Source organism: Achroia grisella, unplaced genomic scaffold (genome assembly GCF_030625045.1).
Source record: "Achroia grisella isolate CSIRO2021 unplaced genomic scaffold, CSIRO_AGI_Agris_v1 utg109, whole genome shotgun sequence".
In the NCBI taxonomy this organism is placed as follows: domain Eukaryota; kingdom Metazoa; phylum Arthropoda; class Insecta; order Lepidoptera; family Pyralidae; genus Achroia; species Achroia grisella.
Genome location: NW_026712573.1, coordinates 2327934 through 2351329, shown reverse-complemented (window position 1 = coordinate 2351329; position 23396 = coordinate 2327934). Strand labels below are relative to the sequence as shown.

Sequence of the window (23396 nt, the reverse complement as noted above, 5' to 3'; positions counted from 1 at the left end):
TTAATTAAAATATATATGAAAAGTGTTTTACAATTCTGACAAAAAATGACGAAAAACCCATAAGGGGATATATTTTTGACAGATATATCATTATTTTGTTTGATATACAAAAAACAAAATTCCCATATTGGACTTGTCTTATAAATTAAGAATATGGTAAATTTTTGGCATAAAATTTTTTACTTTTTATCCATATATTGTACAGAGACTTATATTTAGTATTTGTCGTCTAAAATATTGATTTTACGAAAATCGATGCATGGTGTTGCCAACTATTAAAAAAAAAATCATAAAACTATTAAGTTGAGATTTATTATAGATCCCAATTCTTATGTTAAATGTAGAAAAAAACATTTATTATCCAGGTGCAAGTTGGTATTGGGTTTGCAAAACTTATCAAAAATCGGGGATAAATTTGTAGATTAGATAATATTTCGATACCGAAATCTACCATGGTCAATAAAGGTCGACTCGCTGCAGGGAAGCCAGGTACCCAAAATATTTCCTAATATATCAGATAAAATATTTAAACTCGGCCACCATCTTGATTTTTGATTTTTGAATATTTTTAACTTATCCACTTTGGTGACAGAAACATTTTGTCCATACATTGTGCAGAATAATGTGACTTTTTAAATTATTCCTCAGTACTGTTTACTATGAAAATTAGTTTAATACTTTGCACCGAAGTTTCCATTCCTATACAAGTCAAATAATGTTATATGATAGGTCAAAAACTGAATTTTCTTCTTAAAATTGTCGTCATAGATAAAGTATCCTAATTTTACGTTAATTATGGATTTTTTCTTTTTAAATACTTTTAACATATACACTGGTGATAGAAACATTTCATCCATATACTGTACAGAGCCCAGTTACATATGTATGTTTCAATAATGAATTGTTATTATGTATATATTATTATGTTTTTTATACTTCATACACCTTGGAGTTCTTTTGTACATTTGGTTTACTATGAAAATTAAATCAGTATCATTGTTGCAACATTGACTGCCTAGATTTTGTCACAAAAAGCACCTAGGGCCCTTTGAGGGATAATTTTGGAACAATGGATCACTGTTTTGTTTTAAAATGACGAAAAAAAGTTCCACGTTTTTTTTACTTTTAAAATATACCCCAAAATCGGGAAAATTTTTTTGGACCAGGTAATATTTCCCAACGGTTACGCAATTTCCATTGCTTATAGAAGTCAACTCGTGCAAGGTTTAGTGGCATAAAATTGAATTTTTAAAAGTCCCTAAAAATGTCAACATAAATTAAGTATTATATATCGGCCGCCATCTTAGATTTTTACTTTTTAATACTTTTGACGTATTCACCTTAACAACAGAAACATTTCGTTCATACATTGTATAGAGCCTCGGTGACTCCTTCTAGTACTATTCTCTAAGAATACTGATGTAAGGTGTTGCCAGATAATTCTGATAAAATATGTCAATAAAATCAATAGGGGGATTGTTTTTCACAGATTTTCATCATTCTTTTGTTTGAATTTGAAAAAATTTTTAACTTTTTATACCTATCTCAACAATTACCCTAAAATCGGGGAAAATTTTTATACCATTGTAATACTTTGTATTGAGACACATAATCTCTCCATAGAAGTCGACTGGCTATGGGTATTGTTGCCAAGTGATTAAAATTACATTTACAAATATCCCAATTTTTCTCCGAAAAGCAAAAATCCCCATCTCTGCCGCCATCTTGGATTTCTAAAATTTCATAATTTTCCCTAGAGGCCGGGTCCTTCGGCTATCCGACGCCGTACAGTGCGTTGAGCTAGCATACTCGTAGGTACCCTATCAATTTCAGTTTTTGAAGCTAGACCTCAATTTCAAAATTTGTCCGATGATGTATGGGTGTTGCCAGCAAATTCTGAAAAAATCCACCTAAAACCCTTCAGGGGACGATTTGTGGTAGACCAAAACGAGTTCTTCATGTAAAATGTCAAAAAAAATTTTTCCCACTTTATGGGAGTTTTTTCCAAAATTAACCCAAAATCGGGGAAATTTTTTGTAGGTCTTAAACCTTCCTGCTGAGAGTTATCCAAGTCCGTAGGAAGAGACAAGCTTTGAGGTTGCCATTTATATAAATATATTAAATTGAAAATTGTCTCAATATTTTTCGAAAACAAAATAACCCATTTGGCATATATTTGATTTCTGAAATTTCATAATTTATCCTAGAGGCTAGGTTTTCATCCCAATGCCCTACAATAGGGATCGGTAGTATCCCCACAAGTAATGGAATTTCAGTTTTTGGAGAGACATTCCAATATTCTATTTTGGTCAAACCATGTATGGGTGTTGCCAGAAAATTCCAACAAAACCCACCTAAAACCCTTTATATGTTTCTCGATAGGCCTTGATGCTTCTTTTGTCAAAAATGCCGAAAAAATTTTAAGAAATCATATTCCCACTTTTTGGGACATTTCTCCCAAATTTTTCCAAATTCGGAAATTCTTTTTATCGCTGGCAATGCATTTACAAAGACCTATCAATCGCCCCATAGAAGCCGATCGCTGCGGGGTTGCCCATATCTAAAAAATGATTTTAAAATAATCCGGATTTTTAGGACCAAATTCACACGTAACTTCGGCCATCTTGGATTTTCGAAATTTCATTTAATTTTGATACCCTAGAGGTCGGGTCCATTATTTTGCGAGTTTTACAATTGCATTGTTTGCCTACAACCGGTGTTGTGTTGTAGACAAAGTAGCACCCCAGCAACTACCCTGGGAATTTCGGTTTTTGAAATCCTAGAATATTTTCAACCAGTTTTTTGCAATTTTTTCACCGCCATCTTGGATTTTAATTTTTAATTAATATCTATTTTAGCGATTTGGAAAGGTTCATATTCTGTTGTAACATACCCGAAAGGAAATCTACAAATCATTCTTTGAACGGAATCGATCCGGTTTATTCATAATAGAAACTATAAGTTAGCCGCCATCTTTGTGACGCCATCTTTTTTCCCAAATTTAATTTTTAGGTATAACGCTAGCCAAAGGAACATTTTTTGATACATCGTCTCGACCCCCGGACGCTCCTTCTGGGAGAACAACTATGTCAATCAGTGAGTGAGTCACCGTAATGCAGCTTTATATATTATAGATATAATTACATGGCGGTTACATTAACTTTGACATTTTGTCGCATTTTTGTTAATGTAATATGCAGGTATAGTCAGCACGAAATCCACATTTGCAAAAATTACTGTTTTGCTCCCAATAGTGCTAAACGATCATAAGATCGTAGGATATTTAAAGCGTCCCTTCAATAATAATGCACAAAATATTTAGTGTGTAATAATATTGAATAATGCTTGAAATATATTCAGGTACCAATATTGACAAGCCAATATTTTCGACGACCAAGATGTCAATTTTTAATAAAGTTTTCTATCACCGTATTCTTGTTCGTTACAATATTATTACGTATGTAGGTAAAATATTTTTAATACTCTTCTACCTACGTGTATAATAATATTGCTCAAAATCTGCTTTGCCTTATTCACCAAAAAAGATAATAAGGCGTCTATTATTGAACATTCACACAACTTTTAATCAATATTTATTCGAAAATTACTCTGTTTTTTATTGAGAAAATGTGCCATTGCTGTAATGACACACATACCACTTCGATTTAAAGACTAGATATTATAGATAATATTATTATTAAAAATATGAAATTCTTCCTGATTAGCATCTTATTACGTTTTTAGGTATATGAAATACTTTGATATTATACCAGAATAAGTCAAATACTCCGTTACAATGTTAATGTATGATATAAATAAAATAGATGTATTGGAATAAATTTGTTAAAATACCATAACATGTTTCATTCAATTTACTATTTTAAATCTTGTTGATTTAGACTCTATTTTAAAGCCAAAAATATTATGCTGAGACGCGCTGAGTATAATAGCAGACACTGGGTATCAGGCATCTCTGAGTATAATGGCGAAGGACAAATAAGCTGGTGATTTATTTGATGGTAAACAGTATATATACGAACAGCGCTACACATATCATCACTACACATCATCTACAGATATCATCATTTTACCATGTGATGTTTGTGAAACTACTCATGCGTTGCTATTTGAGTCGACTATGATGTCATACCAATTATCCTGTAATTCACTACCTTATTTGCTTACTCACCCTTAAATCGAAACACACAGTAAGGTGCTTGGCTATTTATGATTATTTTTAGTCTACCTCTCTAAAACTGAATATTCTAAGAACGTTCGTTATTAGGTTGATAATAGATTATTCGTCGGGAATCGACTAACGATAAGATACAGAGGTCGTGTCATCGTAATTTAGATCTGCCCGACACTAAAAAAAGTGCCCATTTATATTTTTGAGGTGTAGTGAACTAAAATGAGTCATATATATATAGAAGTAGAAAATAAACACTTCAGAATGCTCAGAAAATTTATTTAAAACTAATAATAACAATTGAAACCAACACCAGTAAAATAATAAAGGAAGAAATTTTTCATTGGTAAAATTATTCGCATGTAAATTGTATTGTTATTTATTATTAATTTTGCAGAAGTATGAAGGCGAATAAAGTATATATTACTAAATAATTGAATGGATCATCAGTATTCACAATAAATCAATAAAAATGAATATTTGTTAAAATTTGTATTGTTATGTATGACAAAATGATGACATCAGATACATAATTGTGAAAATTAATAATTTTGATATTGCTTTGAATTAAAACCCAATGAAAAATTAATAATAGATTAAGAAAAAAAAGAAGCTGAAACTGTTCTCATTCAGATCAGATTATTTCAAATACAGTATGACCCGCATACTTTTTATTTGAACATTTTCTTACTTGAGATGTTACTAACACATTCATCTTTCTATTTGAAAAATAGTAAAACGAACCGAATGTAACAATAGAATTAGAAATGCTTCAGCTTTAATACTTAATTATTTAGTGTAACTATCCATGGACTAATCTAATCATTTGCACTATGCAAATATATTATAAACAATGTATGTATTACTTACATAAAAGTAACTGTGTAATAGTTATTTGTTAAAAATAACGTATGGGGGGGTAATTAATTTCCAGGAAACAGATACAAGTCGATAGTCATTATGATCGGTGTGTATTCAGTGAGAAAATACTAGTGTATAATAAGACCTGTACCGACACAAATCTTTTATATCTCATTTTACAATAATTACAATTGAGTTACTTCGTTTTTCTCAAATCGGTATTCTCTCACGTTAGTCGGTAATGAAATCGATGATTTAGTTTATTCCGAAGGATGACCAGAGGCTCGAATGTGGAAGCTGAGCTGCGGTCGTAGACGGCGATGGCGCGGGCGGCGCAGGCGTGGTCGGACCGGACAGCGGCTGTGTTGTCATTTGACCAACACCCTGGGAGCCCAGCAGCAGAGACGGCGGTACGCGCCTTCTTGATGAAAGACTTCCCATAGAACGCTCGGAAACTGAAAGATGAAACGGTCGGCAAAACCAAAAATACGGTAAACAATTTGCCGGCATTCTCATGGTAAGTGGTAATTGTCGCTTATAAATGCATAGTATCTATAGCCATCACGTTATCATAGACAATGATAATAATGACGTTGCCAATTAAGAGGACTAAGACGTAATGTCCTTTATCCTGTAATTACACTGCGTCCTACAAATTATACTGTGTGATCGGCGACCTACAATCGAAACACAGCTTCCAGAACAAACTGCTTGGCGGCTGATATAGACGAGATTGAGGTACCCACGCGGACGAGTTTTTACAATTTATATCTGGTGCAAAAAATACTTCTACCATACATCGTGTTAGATGATAAAACTAATAACTAAACCTTGGAATAATCCGTATGTATTGCAAAAGGAATAGGAATCCTCAAAATCTGTTAATTTGTTGACAAAACATTAGCAGTCAACTGAATAGTAGTACCTATATCTATTTGTTTTCAGTTTGTATTTTTATTTCACTTTGTATAAATTATGTAATTACAAATATAATTTTTGACATAAGAGAACAGCTTAGTTATCATAAGCAAGCAGTATCTTGTACATCGGCATACTACCTACATGCGGGCACCTACCTTTTTTGTAACAGATAATTTCATCATATACCAAAGTTTGTAGGTACTGTTTAATACAACATTTTCATATTACTTTCAACAATGAAATACAATGTGGAATTGTGTATTGACGTATATAATATTAAAATACCTGTATCCATATTTTCGGGACAGTACTTGATGGTGTGCGCGCGATCGCCGGTGGCACCACAGCGCGGGCACCGGAATGCACGTAACACGGGGCACAATACGCGTCCGCGCCAATCTTTCAGTGCATGCGACGAATAGCATTCTTCATTTTCACCATTATTTTTGCAAAATGCGCATTCCTTTTAAAATAAACATTTACATTCTTAACATGTAATAGTGGCTCCGGAGGTAGTTTTGTGTTTACCCTATTTTTAACTACCTACATGTAAAGACAACTCTTTCATTTCATTTCAATATTTGCATACCTCTACGCAGTGCTGCATATTATGTACTTCTATTAGTAAGATCCGAAACTGGACCATGTAGCAAGCAAATAAATAAATAAATAATTATTATTATTTGGGTCGTCTTATGGTAAGCTTCGACACGACGTAGGTACGTGCTTTAATTGGCGATGATCAAGAAAAGTTCATTGGATCACAAGGCATCAATGAAGTGTATATATATATTATTATGTTTATTGTATATCTGTGTGTGATCTAGGTATAGCAATATGTACTGCGCGCCTACCGCGCCGCTACAGGTTTTGTAGCGCTGTAGATTATAACTATAGCCTGCAATATAATCAAGTTCCATGTGATATTGGTTCTTTTAACATTCTCAACCCTATGCGAAAAGAAAGTTGCAACAAACGTCAGTGTTTTGAAAACAACGTGAATGTAGTAACCACATTATTTTGTTTCGGTTATAATTAAATTGTCAATATTCGTAACGTACAGAGTACTGATGGACAGACCGAACTGGCGGCACACTTGACAGAACCGTCGCTTATAAATATGAACAACACACCACAGAGATATATCATCGTCACGTGACACCTAGGGTGACCCTTGCGCGTTACCATTTCTGAGATAATTTAATTGCTTTATTTCCCTATCCATACCGGATAACAGTGTAAGCTAATAAAAAATAGGTACATATACATATAGGGTAGAGTTTACAAATACTACGAACTTTGTCAACCTCAGTTATACAAAAATACACAAAAGAGCAAGTAAAATAAATAAACTTACATTAGGCAATGCACGCCGTATACGTTTATCACCGCGCACTTTGGCCACTTCTTGTAAGAACTCGTAGAGGACACCTGGCCGTATTGAGCGTAGCACCATGAGTTGTTCACGAGACAACATCGATACAAAGTTGTTGGCCGATGAAAGACCTACATAAAAAATATAGGTACTAATTAAAAATGGTTAAAGGTTAGTAGCTTAAAATACAAGGTAAATTACAAGTGACGACATGAAATATAGACCATATTACTCGCTAATAACTTGGTTTTCTATAGGTGAAGGAATTTTAAATTCGGTGAATTATTTTGGTGTTCATTTTGTCTTCAATTAGAAAAATAACGAACATACTCGTAAATATCTGTCATGTTTGGGGTTAAATAAGAAGGACCCTAATATTAGGGCAAAAATAAAATCTCTATAAACTTTTACCTAGCCTACCTAACCAGCGATGAACAGATATTCAAATTAAAAAAAATTCCTACCGAAGCGAATTGGGAATTGGAATTCAAAACTATAATAATTAATATGACTAATATAATATGAAAGTTTTAAATTTATTTTTAGATCTCTACTTTGTTTTTTGATTAAAGTAAGTACTTCATATTTATGTTACTTTATTTCATTTAACATTTTTAATCTAAATGGCTTTTAAAATTACCATTGCATATAGGTATATACAATATTGCGTAAAATAAAATGAATACATAGCATCGGGATAGGGTTCAGTATTAAATTACTTCTACTATTATTATAATTTATATAGTCGAGAATTAATATAAAATTTAGCATATGTTGTTTTGTACTAACTTTTGACAAGAAAATCGAAAGTGTCTGTCATTTCACCATTTCTAGAAGCAGCTATTGAAGAATTTTCCATCCACGTATTGGCGTGCATAGATCCTACAGACTCTGCTCTGCTGGTACCTGTAGATTTAAGAATTAATATATTTTCAACCGTTAAATATTTTATAGCGCGGTTATCAAATAATAGCAAATCCATGGAAATATAATTATAAACATAGCTTTAAACCTGTTATCCCAGATGGGGTTATCAAAGGTATTGTCAACTGCTGACGTTGTAGTAAAGGCATCACTTGATACGTTCACATGTCGTCTATATATTATATATTACTAGCTGTACCCGCGACTGCGACCGCGTGTAATTTAACTTTATTGTTTTAAAATAAAAGTGCGACTAAGTTAGGTACTCCTTATTACATCAGCTCCAGTTACTAATAAAACTCCCGTCAAAATCGGTCCAGCCATTTCAGAGATAACCGGAATAAATATACAGCCAGACAGACAGACGTTCAAAAATTGTAAAAAAAGGTTATTTTAGTGCATATACCGTATTTATATCTATATGCATGTAGTATAAAAAACGGTTATTTCAATATTACAAACAGACACTCTAGTTTTATTTAGCTATAGGTATGTATAGATAAAAACAAGTACCTTGCCGCGTTTATTTGTATGTTCGCGATAACCCTAAAAACAATTGAATCAAAACTGTGATTCCCGAGGACTAGACCTTCCTCGGGAATACTCGTATAATTTGTCTAAAGCTAAATGGATAGCAATTTGAATCCAACTTGGCAGGCGCGAATTTTAGAAACTTTTATAGAATTATATAACTGTTTTAATAGTAGTATCTAATAATCCACTATAACAAGAACGAAGTTCCAATTAAAATAATAATATCTTAAAATTGCAACTTACCCATATAGAAACCGGTATTCTGATCAGTCTCATCGAATAACAAATCGTTGTTCATTCGGTAATTCATCATCATTTCCATGTCAGCTGATGATGGTGCTGGTGATAAAAATTTCAAACACTATTATAAAAAAAAATTGATAATTAGACGAAATGCGAAACAAGCCTGTAGTCTGCCTGATGGTAAGGGCAACCGTCACCTATATATACAGCACTACTGTCATTACGTGATGCCCATGGTACTCCTCTAACAAAGTAAAAAATGTCTTGCCATTACGGTCGATTATGGTGTCACATCTCTGAAGTACCGATAGGTTATTTCATTGCTTAATATATTTTATTTGAAAATACTTAAGCAGTATCTAAATTTAAATTAGCTACTTCACAAAGGTATTTTCCTTTTATAAAAATAAAAGGTGTTTATGTGGTGTTAGGGCATGGTCATCTTTACAAATGGTATATAACCAGAGAACATTCCTACTCCAGGTTGTGTGGCGACAGTGAATGCTACTGAAGAAAGAGGACTAGCCGACCCATAAAGCTCGAAGAACTGGCACTGGTTGTTGAAGAAAGTCTTCGAGTTGCTGTCAATTAAAAACGCCTGTATTTCTACATACATCATCATTTGCTTCTTTCTTATTCCATTTATTTGGGGTCGGCGTAATATATTTTTGTCTTCCATTCATTCTGTTCGCAGTCATTCATACATACTCAAAATATCTGTTCGCAGTCAGTGAGAATTACATACATACTGCTTAATACAAAGTAAATATTTAAATCTTTTACCTATATCAGCAGCACGAGGTTCTTGCTGCGACAGGATATTCATTAGTTCGTTTCCTCCACGAGATTGGAACGATGAAGCCAAAGGTGAAAAAACGCTATCATGACCGTTGGACATATTTCTATTATCGGCAGGCGTGTAACTTTCCTGAATAGGCACAACAAGTTCATGGTATGGAGATAAAGTACAGGCACAGTGTATTATTATATATGCAATTTATCAATTCAAATGTAGGGTAGATCAAAATAATTCATTTATTATTGGTTTGTGCCCTTTCGGTATTTAATAAAAAAGCTACTTCAAAACAATCGTGCCACATACGAAAAGGACGCACATAAAATTCAATCGAAACTTTAATAAAATCACAAGTAGTTTTTCTTTAACTAAAACATTTCTAAGGTTAGGTATACCATTGTAAGAGTATAGTTAGATCACAGATAATACAATATTATATAGTTAGGTATAGATTAATACTGTAATTAGTTAACCTTCAGAAATTAATCATTACAAAATATACTTGAATTACTGTGGGTATTATTAAAAAAAATTAGGAGTGAATAATATTATGTGATTAGTATTTGTGCACACAATGATACGGGAACAAAGAAATTACCACCAATCATGTTCAAAATTATTACCAACATTGACGTACCTACTGGTAAAGTACCTACACAAATTTCAAAAAGAATAGTCGAACTTAATTTGTGATTGAAAAATACATTCTGTAATGTTACATTACAAAATACCAACAAGATCTTTGTTTAATTAAAATCGTCTAATATATGAACACTAAAAATCCACACGCATTGTCAATAATTTTAAGTCACTAAAAATAAAAGATAATATAAATTTCTGATTTTTAAACTTACGTTTGTTGCTGTTGCTTTAGTGTCAGTAGCAGTAGTAAATATTGGTTTAGAATCTTCCATTGTGAAGTTATAAGGAATAGAATCCATTTAAAAATAATAATTAAATTTGAAAATGGAGAGCAACCAATAAAGACGGTGCCGGTGTTAGAAAGAACCTTCTAGTTCAATCGTGCACAATATATACTAGAGACGTATAGTCCTATATTTATACAAATTATGTGAGGTTCAAACATGGTCGACTTAGCAACGTCGATACGAAAAAAATATTAATCTACCCTCATAACAAAATTATTAAAGATTCCATAATAAATTTTCAAACACAAAAAGTTATCAAGTAGGCGGTATTCTCTTATTTCTGTTTGACCTTTGCCTGTCTATAGGACAAATTAAAAAGTAATAATAACAATTAATTCGAAATGGTATTTACTTTATATGTTTTTGTTTTTTTAACTCGATATGGAATATGTCAATGTGACACTATTTCCTCCGTTTGTTTAAGCAGTTTAGAAACCTTTTTTCAGTATTCTGTACTCATTCATGCTTATATTAGGCTACAAGTTGCATTAAACTAGGTACCTAATGGATAAATATTAGATAAATGGAAAGGGAAAAACGTAGTTACCTAGTAGGTTCTTGGTAACTACATTTTTCCTAGCGGCGAACGATTTTCAAGTAATTTTCGAATAGGTATCTCTAAACTACTTGGAAATCGCTCACACTTAAGTATAGATATTATTACGGATTTAACAATGCACTGGAAATATAGGAATGTATGTGCATTAATGGTACGTAACTTAGACTAGTTAGTCCATAGTATAGAAAACGAAATATGACAAAGAAGAAAGTACAGTAGTTTTTCTAATGGATGGTAAGGAAATATTTTTCCAAGACGAACCGCGTGGAAGTTAACCTGACATAATTCGTTGCTATCAATGGGGTTATTAGTCCACGTTACACTATCAATCCTCTTTCCCCGGTGTATAGTAGTTTATTGTATCAAATGTACGAATTTGTATATATCATGACTATTTAGATAAATTGAATCTTAAATATTATGTACCCTTGTAAGTTAACATAAAACTAGAGTAATGCAAAATTTTATATGCATATGTAGGATGTAGATTTACTGAATGGGTTAATATGTTTAATTACCCATTGATTTATACAAGTGGCATACCTTGTATAATCGATATTGAATATAGTGCGCCAACTTGTGCTAACGGTAGGTTACGAGGCCATAGTGAATAACGATAAAACGAGTATGAAGTCAATTTCAGTTTGTTCATCATGGCGAAAATTACTGGGAATTTATAACGATGATTTCTAGAAGCAACCAGAATGCATACAAAATTTATACGAGTCATGAGCATACGGGCGAAGCCGGAACGGATTCTTAGTATACAAATACATCATAAATTACCATGCCAAATAATATCAAATATTTGATACATCATTAGTCATACAAAAGTACATACTAATTGCTATCGTTGTATACTAAATTACTGGAGGGTATATTCCAGTAATTTAGTAATTAAAAAACGTAATTTGTTTTCTTACATTACCCACCATTATTTCAAGAAAATCTACATTGGCCAGGTTATTAAAATATATTGATAGAAATATATTACTAGTGATATCTGCGATTTCATCTGTTTAAAAAAACATGAAATATAGCCTATTCCATTTCTATTATAATACGCTATTAATTTAAAAATCTCTATCTTAATAAATTTAAAAGAAATAAGTTCAGCCGTTTAATCGCCGTTTATTCTAGACTGACTGTTGAAATGATTAGGTCTTACGTGATTATAATAATCCATAATACCAAATTTCACATAGTAAATAATTTAATGTAATCAGCACTAGTCGGTGGGTGTTTACGTTATACAATACGCTTTCTGATTTTAGGGGTGACCGACCCAAATAAACAACAACGGTTCTGTTATTGTATTTGATACGTATTTTCCACAACATTATCTCTAAACCTCTATTTAGTGTTACCAAACAAGATTATACAGTATTGATCTATAATACTATATAGTATAATATAATACTATTAAAAACAAAATACCTTAATTTTATCTATGTTAATTTATATGTCACTCGTAAATCTAATATAACTCTTATATATGAATGTGTTTACATTCGATAATAGGTTATCAGATATTTAAAAATGTATTCATTCCCTTAAGGGAACTAATTCATTTCTGTACGAATTAGTAAAACTAAATAAAATTTGTGTCATTTTGAAATTAAGCGGTAGGTAGAATAGAAAATTAATCAAACTAGGCTTAATATCTTTTTCTAATTCTGATCACATAATATAATTGAAAAAGATTGGGTTGTTTTCAATTTGGGGTCAAATTGACAACAATTTCAAGTATTTGAATTTTATATTTAATTTGTTTTTTACATTTCAAGGACTTTCATTAATAAAATATAATACATCAATCAAATAGTTCACACATTTTAATTTTGATTAGTATTTGATGTTATGTATTTTGAATATTGATTAAATGTAGCACAAACCATTATTCTGGTGTAATTAATGAGAGCATTAGTTACATTAATGAGAATTAGTTATTTAAAGTTGAGATAACAATTGGCATTAATAATAATAAATTATATTCCTAATAAAACAAATAAAAATAACAAAAAATATTGCAGAATTTTATAATTATATCTACGTAAAATGACCGGATTAACGTTACAAAATCACATGGGTAACATCATTATGTATAACCCCAACCCAAGTACAAAGTAACCTTTTAGTTAAAGTACTAATGATATCAGTAATGTGGCAAGTTTATGTTTTTATTTTATATAATTTGAATGATAAACAAACTAACCCATCAGATTGTTTCTAACTGCAAAACTGTATTGGCAAAGTTATGCTTTTGGCCCTTGAAATCAACCCTATAAAAGGTTACGGTTAGATACCTATCTAATTACCTAAATAGGTATCTACGAATTGAAAAAAAATATTTGATATATTGTTCTTTCGCAGTCGATTGCTTTAATAGTTTATTGAATTTCTAGGTAAATATTGCCCAAATTGGTGGTCAGTTTAATCAAACCGCAAAGTTTTGAAGGACTTAATTGCCATTACTTGTGTGTCTACGCATTAATATAGAGCAATAGGTATATATAATGTTCACCTGATCTACGGTGTAGTTCAATAAAATGCAGCATGCAGCAAAAAAAGACAGTAACGTTCTATCTGTAGCATTTTATTTGTCCAACATTGGATTTACAGAATGAGTCTAATTAATTCAACTAATAATACGGTTTTATTATGTCAAAGAAGTAGTTAAACACTATAAAAATCTAGCTTTTCTCTTATAATTAAATAATTATGTATAATTAACTTGTTGTTTGAAATATTACATAAAAAATAGGAACTTCAAAACGACGCGCTTTTTCATTATTGATCAGCCATAAAAAGTCGGATACAATTATATATATACCAATAAAAACTAATAAGTACTCTATAATAGTATAAAATTAAATTAATGTAATGAATATGAAATTAATAATAACTTATAAAATTAAGTGAATTCTAAAAGGCGGAGTCAAAGAATAATACCAAGAAATATATTGTGTGGTTAAAATTGATTGACGAAGTAGGCATTCTTTTATAAACAATTTATAATCAATCTCAGCAAATCTAGACGCGTGTCAAATAGAATCACCAACATAATATATCTATTCAGTCAATGCCTGTTTTGTAAATCGTCCGATTATCGAATGAGCTCTACTATTAATACAAGTAATAATAGTAATCATTCCTTATGATTAAAAATGAAATATGTTACGTAGACATTTTTAGTATTATTCAGTATGGAATTAATATTAGCTGAGGAACTGAAGAAGCGACGTCAGTCAGGTTGCTTTGGGCTGTAAGATCCCAGTGTGATGTCCGCCCGTTATCTCTCAGAATATTCAGCCTCTTCTTGCGGCGGCGGCCGGCAACGGTGGATGTACGCATTCACTGATGTGTCATCTTCGTGGATCTGACAAACAGTACCAGTAGCGCACACACAACTGAAACAAACAACGTTCCCATTATATACATACTACGACATGAATATTATAAACGCTAAAATTTGTAAAAAGACGTGTTACTCTTTCACGTATAAACTATAGTTGTTTACTATAGTATACTACAGGACAGATTCGAATTACAGTTAGTAAGCAGTTAGGTTATATCATAGACTTACATATATTATACCTTATGTCCGGATTCACACGATCAAGTATGGGATATACAACTAGTTATTACATGAAAAAATACCTTAAAGTATCTAATTAAGCTAATTCTTCTAAGAGACAAGAGATCTGTTTGAAGATATGAGTATCAATAATAAACAGAAACGACTAAAACTGTATGCCTACATCAACAATGTTATGTTCATTCATTCATTCATAATTTAAGAGCTACGCTCTTGTCGGTGGAGCTCTTGCCACTTTCCGCGATCTTCCATCATGCTCTTTAATTCTTGAATGTGTTGTTATGTACTAAACCAAATTATTATAGGAAAATCTAAATGTGTATTCACTATATTTTGTAGCAAAGAAGTACCTAACATTTATTTACAATTAAAAATGATACATACAATATAACACGAAAATAAATTGATTCAAATTGACGTTTCTCTCACAGAATCTTATAAAACTCAACCTTAATTCAGAAATAAAATTCAGTCATAAATTGTATTCTGTATTATTATATGTCAGGATTTCTAAAGATACAAAAGACAATTACGGGAATAGAGTACGGTAGTTTTGGTACTTTTATTAGAGGGAAAAAGCGAAATATAATCCTAAACCAAGTTTGATTTATAGTAATAGTAGGTTATAATAAATTAGTAATCAGCTTCACTTACTATGTATTTGTTAAGTTGAGTGTTAAGTACTTGGGGCCCGGTTTGTAAATGGACCAGGCGCATGGCGTTTGTGGTTCGCATATAAGTCGCTGTGATGTTAATAATGAGGGCTCCTGCTGATCTTCCGTGTTTACCGCTCTCTGCAATGTTAAATAATAATTAAAAAATATAGATACAAGTTATAACAATATTGATGGTGATTTAATAAGATGAAGAGTTGTTGATGAATGCGACTAAGAGAACTTTCGTGAGAAAGATAAAGTCAAACAACCATAAATTAGGTTCGTAAACTATATTCCTGATATCATCTATTTCAAATTAGTATTTATTTTACTAATAATACATGCACTGTCTTCAGGTAATGCAGTTGAATAAATTTTATCCACTTTTGTGCGAATAATAGCTGCTACTCGCCGGTTCACGGTGTCAGCTTAAGTACTAGGTACTGATGAGGACAACAATAAGACCGACAGTTTCAATTTTTGTATACATAATATTTGCATGGGTAAGTAAATTAAAGTTATCAATTTCTTATACTATTATTTTCCATGCATACATATTATTATCTATCTGTGAAAGTAAACAATAATTTGGCATCGAAGTTTAATTTAGACGTATGTATATAGTTAGAGTCAGTTATGGAGATCATATCTAATCTATGATTGGAGTGAGAGATTTTAACTATTCTTACATGACAGCCTACCAAGTAATAGATAACAATTGTTTCAAAGGGCAGTTACGACGAACTCACTATCTAAACATTCAAAGTTCGAATCAGTGCGTCAATATTGCTACTTAGAAGTTTACAATGTATGTATTTTTTTATAATTACAAATCTAATCAACAACTACACCAATATTTACGAGAAAATATAGAAGATGTAAACAATAATAAATGGTGTAAGTTACAACTGTAGTATCAAATCCAAGTCAGATGGATAACAAAAGGTTGGGTTACAATAACAAATTAAATGGCCTCCGAAAGAATGTTACAGTTTGTAAGATTAATTATACGTACACACGCATACTAAACCTCTTTCTCACCTAATTCTGCCAATAAGCCGCTTACTGTACAAGCATACAGCTTGTTAACGTATGTTTCACAAATGACCTAACTGTCTTTTAAGCTTTTTTCTTCAATGTTTATGGTGACATATGATGTGGGATCTGCCTCTACGATAATATTTTTTATTACAGCGAATTATTAAAGGGAAGGAAGTGAACAACTACAACAAAGTATAAACTATTGCCTATAAAAATACAAATATCCTCACAGACAAAATACATTACAAAGCGTGACTATGGTATAATCTATACATATAAATAAAATTGAAGTGTCTGTTTGTAATATTGAAATAACCGTTTTTTACTACATAGTATATGTACCGTATTTATATTTACATAATATAAATATGGTACATATACTAAAATAAAATTTTTTACAATTTTTGTCTGTCTGTGTGCAGACTGACAGAGTCTGCTTGTTCCGGCTAATCTCTGAAATGGCTGGACCGATTTTGACGGGACTTTTTTGGCAGGTAGCTGATGTAATAAGGACTAAATTAGGCTACTTTTATTTCCGAAAATAAAGTTAAATTCCACGAGGACGAAGTCGCGGGTACAGCTAGTACCATATATATATGGTAGTATGACAGGCTGATTATGGTTCAGAGAATTAACTTACGTTATAGTATACATATAATATATATAAACTCTTTATAAAGCCAAGTTTATTTTGATACGACTTCCTGATATAGTTATCTGATGATCCATGACTGTGACAACAAATGATCCCGTTCGCCAAGCAGACGACTATAAACAAAAACATCGCCTTAAAAAACTTATCATCGTTCTATTCTATTGTAAGACAAAGGGATGGATAGAAATTACGTTGTATCAATGTAAGTAATATGAATGTAACTACTTTATAAGGATCCAACCTCTAATGGGTTATCAGGAACACGATAGTACGCGCGCCCTTGAACGTATCCGCCGCGCCTCACCGAACCGCACCACTTCAAACATGAATGAATTGAATGGTGGCGACACTAATAACTGAGTTAGATCAACACGTGGAAGAACAAACAGGAACTGTATGAGGTACTACGGTCGTTGACCACATGTTTGTTGACCAACAGTCACGTTACCTACTCGGAGTTAGGCCTCCGGCGAACCAAGGCACGGGGAATGTGAGTCACTTAGCGTGCGGTCATCAGAAATAGAATCTTGTGGTGTTGCCAAATTTGTATTGGGCAGATCGTAATTCCAGTAAGTGTTTGGGGCCCAAATTAAATGTGTTGAACGATTCTGAACGCCTTACGTGATTCCTGAGGGAAATTCTCTTTTGCTTTTCATTCCTTTCTTTTGTTTTGAAATGATAAAAATAATTTTAATCATAGTAATACAATATCAATCATTTCAAGTAATGGGAAGATTGAAAGTGGATGAAGACATAGACGCAAAAGAATGGGTATAAATATACACGCATACCGATTACGAGAACTTTAAATACTCTTTTCGATAGTAAGTACACAATCCATCTGACAATGATTGGTCATACTAGATTTCTAAATGAATTTATGTAAAAAAGACAGTTAGTTAAATTCAAATTTATTATTGACAATGGAAATAAAGAAATATAATATGATATTTGTATTTGTTATCCAAATATGTCATATAATTTAGTTTTTATAAGAAAATAATTTACTAGAAAATTCTTAAATCTATCCGATGATGATAGGAAAACTACTTTATTGTTGTTTTCTTACAACGTAGTAGTATAAGTACGTTACGAGAAAATCTTGCACGTGTATATTATTGGACCGATTATATTTAACTCATATACACTTGGTCGAAATTGAACCAAAGTGAATTCTAATTGTACAGGAACAAATAAGTATTAAGCAATCAACTTATAACGATAACTAAATATTAAAATTAAAATAATATGTAAAGTATAAATTTACTTTTTTGGTATGTTTGCAATGTAAACTTTAAATACTATATACTTCACCATAGGTGAAGTACCATTACCACCATAGGTGAAGTATATAGTATTTAAAGTTAGAATGAGAGATAACAATGAGAGAAAATCTACTTATCGACGACCTATTTTGCTTAAACCTTACTACTTACACCAATTTAAAGGTTTTAACATAGTATTATAATTAATATTAAATTAGCTTATATGATTGAGTGCAATAATGGCTGGCTCATCCGTCATGCTCGTGAACGAATGCCACTATTATTTTCTTTTGACAAAGTTGCAATAGCAGACGCTAGTGGTCTACCTAATTTTTAATTTAGAAATGAATCTGTATTTTTGTATACCTGTACAAGCACATTTGACAACAATAAGAGCGGAGATTCTTGTCAGTTCTTCTTAGCCCGAATGCTCTACAAACTGACGATAGTTTTTGACATATCATAAGAGTCTGTAACAGACCTACATGATTAAAGAATGAATGAAAAAAGATATGAAAATTTAATTTTATTTATGTCATTTTACATTTTAACGTACATTTTAAACAGTGCAAGTGTTATAACAAAACCCGCGGTGTCTTTTATCAATGCTGGCAGTTTACCTGGTGGTAAGTGAAACAGGAATACTACAACGGAAACAATGTCATCATGCGATGTACGTAACACAAAAGGGGTAACCCTCACGCATGAAATAGATGAGACAGACGTGCCCACGCAATAAAACTTTGAACATAGTCCAGATCGTAAAATAAGTAGCTAATAATATTAGTATTTCTTAAATGTTTTTGTATTTTAATAGTAATATCGTTTAGTCCTAGAAACATCTCTATTAGAATGGGCATATAATTTTAATAAGATACCAAGATATATATACCTTAAAGTAAAATTAAAACATCTATTAAAGCATATTTATTAAGCAATTATTTTAAGACATATTAAACGATTACTTAAATGGTGCATTATAATAGTTGTTCATGCACGAGCTTTCGATTTAATGTTACACATAAACATCTATATAAGTATACAATGTAAATAAGCCGGCTTTAAAAAAATGAAATACAGTTAAGTTTCTTGCCAGTTCTTCTCAATTGAATCTGTATACTGTATTGGACGGTAGGAAAAAAATATTTATACAAAAAACTTGACGTTCTAAGTCATATAAACGGCTAAAATATCCTACATTAATAAATGATATTGATTTTGATTTTAATTAATGTAGTCCGTATAAACAAACAATTGATATCGATTTTTGGACCCGATTCTGAACGAACTACTTTAAGTGATTGGGATTGTTCTGTAACATTGTGTACGATAGAATAAAAAGAGAAATGTAATAAAAAGAAAAAGAAATGCTAAATTAAAAACAAGAATTGCCTTTAAAAAATATATATATTTCCGAGTACGTAAATAGGATTTTGTGTAAATAAAAGTAAAAAAAACAAATCAAGTGAGAGTCGGATTCGCGTGCTGAAATTTCTATAAAAATATTGTAAACAAGTTTTTATTTATAATATTAAAAAAGCGTCTGCGTATGTTTATTTATGTTCGTCGAGACGACCACTCTATCGTCTACTTTTCGGTATTATAATTTCGCTGTCACGCAATGCAAAGCAGTGTCAAAATCAATCAACTACAAATTTCTTCAATAATACCTTTTAATAGTGATTCATGAAGATAGAAATAAAAGAAAATGCAACTAATACTATAGAGAGTTACAAAAAAAAGAAGGTTATAAAATTGAAAAAAATATAACAAAAACCAATCAAGAAGTTCGCTACAATAAAAAAAAATCATAAATGTGAGCCAGATGATTCAATTTGAGACTAACACACAAGTAACGGTCTCAATTATTGTAATTAGTTAATTTTTGTAACTTAATAGGATGCTGTAATCATCCTACTAATTATAATAGTTATATATTATTATACTAATAGGTATAATATATTATTTGAAAAGAGTGAGGGTAGAGTTTTTTTTCAGTTCTTCTTGCTTTGAACTACAGTCCGAACTGACGGTATTTTTGACTCATCACAACCGTCTGTAATCCCACACTAAAAATATAATACACAAAACACTCTTTCATATTTATAATATTATAAACACTAAAATAAAATTATATATAAAATTAACATTCTCACTACTAACTAATTTTAATTAAATTTGTTCTGAAGGTAGATTGTAACACGAGAGCTAACATATTTTTTACATCAAAAAAGCCTCAGGAAACAGCTAGGATAAAAATAAAGCCCATAAAAATAAACACATTTAAATTTTGTTTGAAGAACCGATCAAATTCGATATGCAGTAATGCAATTAAGAGCTTAATTTTGGTTGTTTGTTTAAGGTTCCTTGCGATTTAACAGGCATTTAAAGTAAATGTTAAAAGAACGGCCACCCTCTATCACGCGCCGCTTCCGATCGTATCATCCGCTAGTTTGTTTAGCGGTCAGTGTAACTTTTTTCTTTTATAGTGTATTACCTTTCTCTAGGCAAATTAAAAAATGAGCCTAAAATATAGTATAGATTTTAATACCTACCTATATAGGTACATTACACATATGTATAATATATTTTATACTACGTACTATTGTAACTATTATTAGGTAATAATAATTATCTACTATTATTTTTTTAATTACTTATTGGGCCCCCATTAACAATTTCTACTTTAGTATATATATTGTTAATGACACCAGACATTCTCAGATGTAATATAATAAAATCTATTATTCACGATACATCCAAACAGATGTCACTTCATCCACCTGGTGAATAAACACATACATTTATTACGAAGTAGTCTAATTTTAATTATTTCTAGTTATTAAATGAATTTAACCTGGAAGTTGCGTCCCCTTCTGTTTAGACAAACGGGACATAATAAATTGCACACGTATCGTTTTTACTTACTGACATTTCACATTCGACACATTGTGGGTAAAATTATTCTTTCAAATTCATACATGGAATCAACGTAAACTATTCAATTCAATAAAATTATGAGTATATGTAATAGGTAAACTGAATTTATCTTTTAAAATGGAGTATTTACATAAATAATATATTAAAGTTACATGACACACTAAGTAAGTTTATACATATATATATATATATATATATATATATATATATATATATATATATATAAATAAGTACTCCTTACGCTACTACTTAGTTTCAAATATTATGCAAGTCATATATATTTGAGTTTTAAATAATATAATAAATTTACTTGACAGAAATGTAACGAACTTTTCATTTTATAAACTGCAATATAAAATTTAAATAATACTTTCTGCAAATATAGATAACTCAAATACATTTCTCTAAAAAATGGGTACATAATCTTTTGGTACCCCAAGGTTACTGAATTCTATAATGTTTAGATGTTCGCATTTAAAGTAAGATAGAGTGAATTACACTAGTCTCCATCTTATTTATATATTTTAGATATAGCCACTAAATATTTAATAGTACTTCGTAGTATTGCGTTATACGACCTTAGGTTTATTACTTCTCATAACACCTATTCCCGTTCTATTCCTACGCTCGTCTTTGCCTTAAAATAAATACCTATCAATGAGCATGATGATAAAAAAATTACGCAGAACTTAATGTAACCGACAGCAATTAATAGATGTGTGTCATATTTAGTACTTAGTATGACCCCAGATTATTGTTTATTTTCACTTCAAGTAATATATCTATACTTACGTATGCAAACACAACTCTTATCGACCTAGTAGATATTATTTACACATTCGACTCTCGTCACAATATAATTTGGGGGTAATTAATTCGAGACAAATAAGTCTTGTAGAATTATTGCTAATTAACATAATCGTAAAGGAGCATTGTCCGGATGACGATTAAGTTCATAGTCTTTTAGGGCAGTATTAACCAAAGTTTTGTGAAATGTTACTTCTAAAATATGTCGGTACTTATGAACTGTACATCACTAGACCTGTAACACCTTATATTCCTAAAATGCTATGGAGTCCCAACTGGCCTCTTACTTATATAAAGCTTGGATATTGCACTCACCCGTTCCCGGTTCACCATAGCTGCAGCGGCAAAAGCACAAAACGCGAGCAATAACAGTATCCCGCGCGTCATATTGTCACTATATGCGGGTATTTGAGTATAAGAGGTGTGGAGACAAACACTAAGAGGGATCGTAGCGAAGTGTCGCCAGAGAGTAACCGCTCACATTATATATGTAGACCGAGTACCCCGCGCACCTCCCCTCGACCGATCTCCACGATTTACAAAATCAAGCTACAATAACGAGGGAATTTATTATTAATTAATTACATTATATGAATGGATTTTAGATAATAACACATATGGCGCGAGTCTTATTTGTAAACATATTTAGCATTGTAGGTACATATCTGACCATGACGAACAATGCTCTTATTCATATCTGAACAATACCAACTTTAACTATGATTTATTCAAAGGGTGTATTTACAATATTTTTACATATTTTAAATATAAATTTACACTTTTCTATTTATAAATATGACCTATTATTTGGTGTAAAGAAATTCATTAAAGTATGGCATTTATTTCAATGTATTATGTAGGTTTACCAAAGTTATACAACAGAAGAAGAAAACAAAAGCGATTTCACAGAATTAGTCCTTAGATATAACTCACTATTACTAAATAATAATAATAATAATCAATTTTAAAATAATAATAATCATAATCTGCGTACGAATATAATCTCAACTGGGGTAGTCAACAGTCAACCTCATGGTGAATGCAACACTCAACACACCAACAAACACGTATATTTGAATCCAATATACCAGTGGCAAGCTTGT

General features: G+C 31.3%; 2 protein-coding genes across 2 annotated transcripts; both read right to left on the bottom strand.

Annotated features, from left to right (window-relative positions):
- Window positions 1-4715: 4715 nt before the first annotated feature.
- Window positions 4716-10757, bottom strand: LOC131848008 (uncharacterized). Its single transcript, XM_059197749.1, has 7 exons — window positions 10698-10757; window positions 9831-9975; window positions 9048-9143; window positions 8136-8252; window positions 7329-7477; window positions 6257-6434; window positions 4716-5505 (listed from the first exon to the last, which is right to left on the bottom strand). Exons 1-7 carry the CDS (start codon window positions 10755-10757, stop codon window positions 5306-5308), a joined length of 945 nt encoding a protein of 314 aa, XP_059053732.1. The 3' UTR covers window positions 4716-5305.
- Window positions 10758-13336: 2579 nt separating this feature from the next.
- LOC131845681 (uncharacterized) lies at window positions 13337-22749 on the bottom strand. The gene is made up of 3 exons (XM_059194775.1): window positions 22609-22749; window positions 15584-15723; window positions 13337-14741 (listed from the first exon to the last, which is right to left on the bottom strand). The coding sequence occupies exons 1-3, from the start codon at window positions 22678-22680 to the stop codon at window positions 14624-14626; spliced, it is 330 nt and encodes a 109-aa protein (XP_059050758.1). The 5' UTR covers window positions 22681-22749; the 3' UTR covers window positions 13337-14623.
- Between the last annotated feature and the right edge of the window lie 647 nt (window positions 22750-23396).

What these genes read in the sequence shown, in the direction of transcription:
- LOC131848008 (XM_059197749.1), bottom strand. Translation starts at nt 10,757, where the DNA reads ATGGAAGATTCTAAACCAATATTTACTACTGCTACTGACACTAAAGCA. An exon ending in CTAAAGCAACAGCAACAAAC is followed by an intron (nt 9,976 to 10,697) that starts GTAAGTTTAAAA and finishes GTGCCTATTCAG; the next exon opens with GAAAGTTACACGCCTGCCGA. An exon ending in TTTCGATTTTCTTGTCAAAA is followed by an intron (nt 7,478 to 8,135) that starts GTTAGTACAAAA and finishes TTTTTTATGTAG; the next exon opens with GTCTTTCATCGGCCAACAAC.
- LOC131845681 (XM_059194775.1), bottom strand. Translation starts at nt 22,680, where the DNA reads ATGACGCGCGGGATACTGTTATTGCTCGCGTTTTGTGCTTTTGCCGCT. An exon ending in CTATGGTGAACCGGGAACGG is followed by an intron (nt 15,724 to 22,608) that starts GTGAGTGCAATA and finishes TTAACATTGCAG; the next exon opens with AGAGCGGTAAACACGGAAGA. An exon ending in CTCAACTTAACAAATACATA is followed by an intron (nt 14,742 to 15,583) that starts GTAAGTGAAGCT and finishes TGTTTGTTTCAG; the next exon opens with TTGTGTGTGCGCTACTGGTA.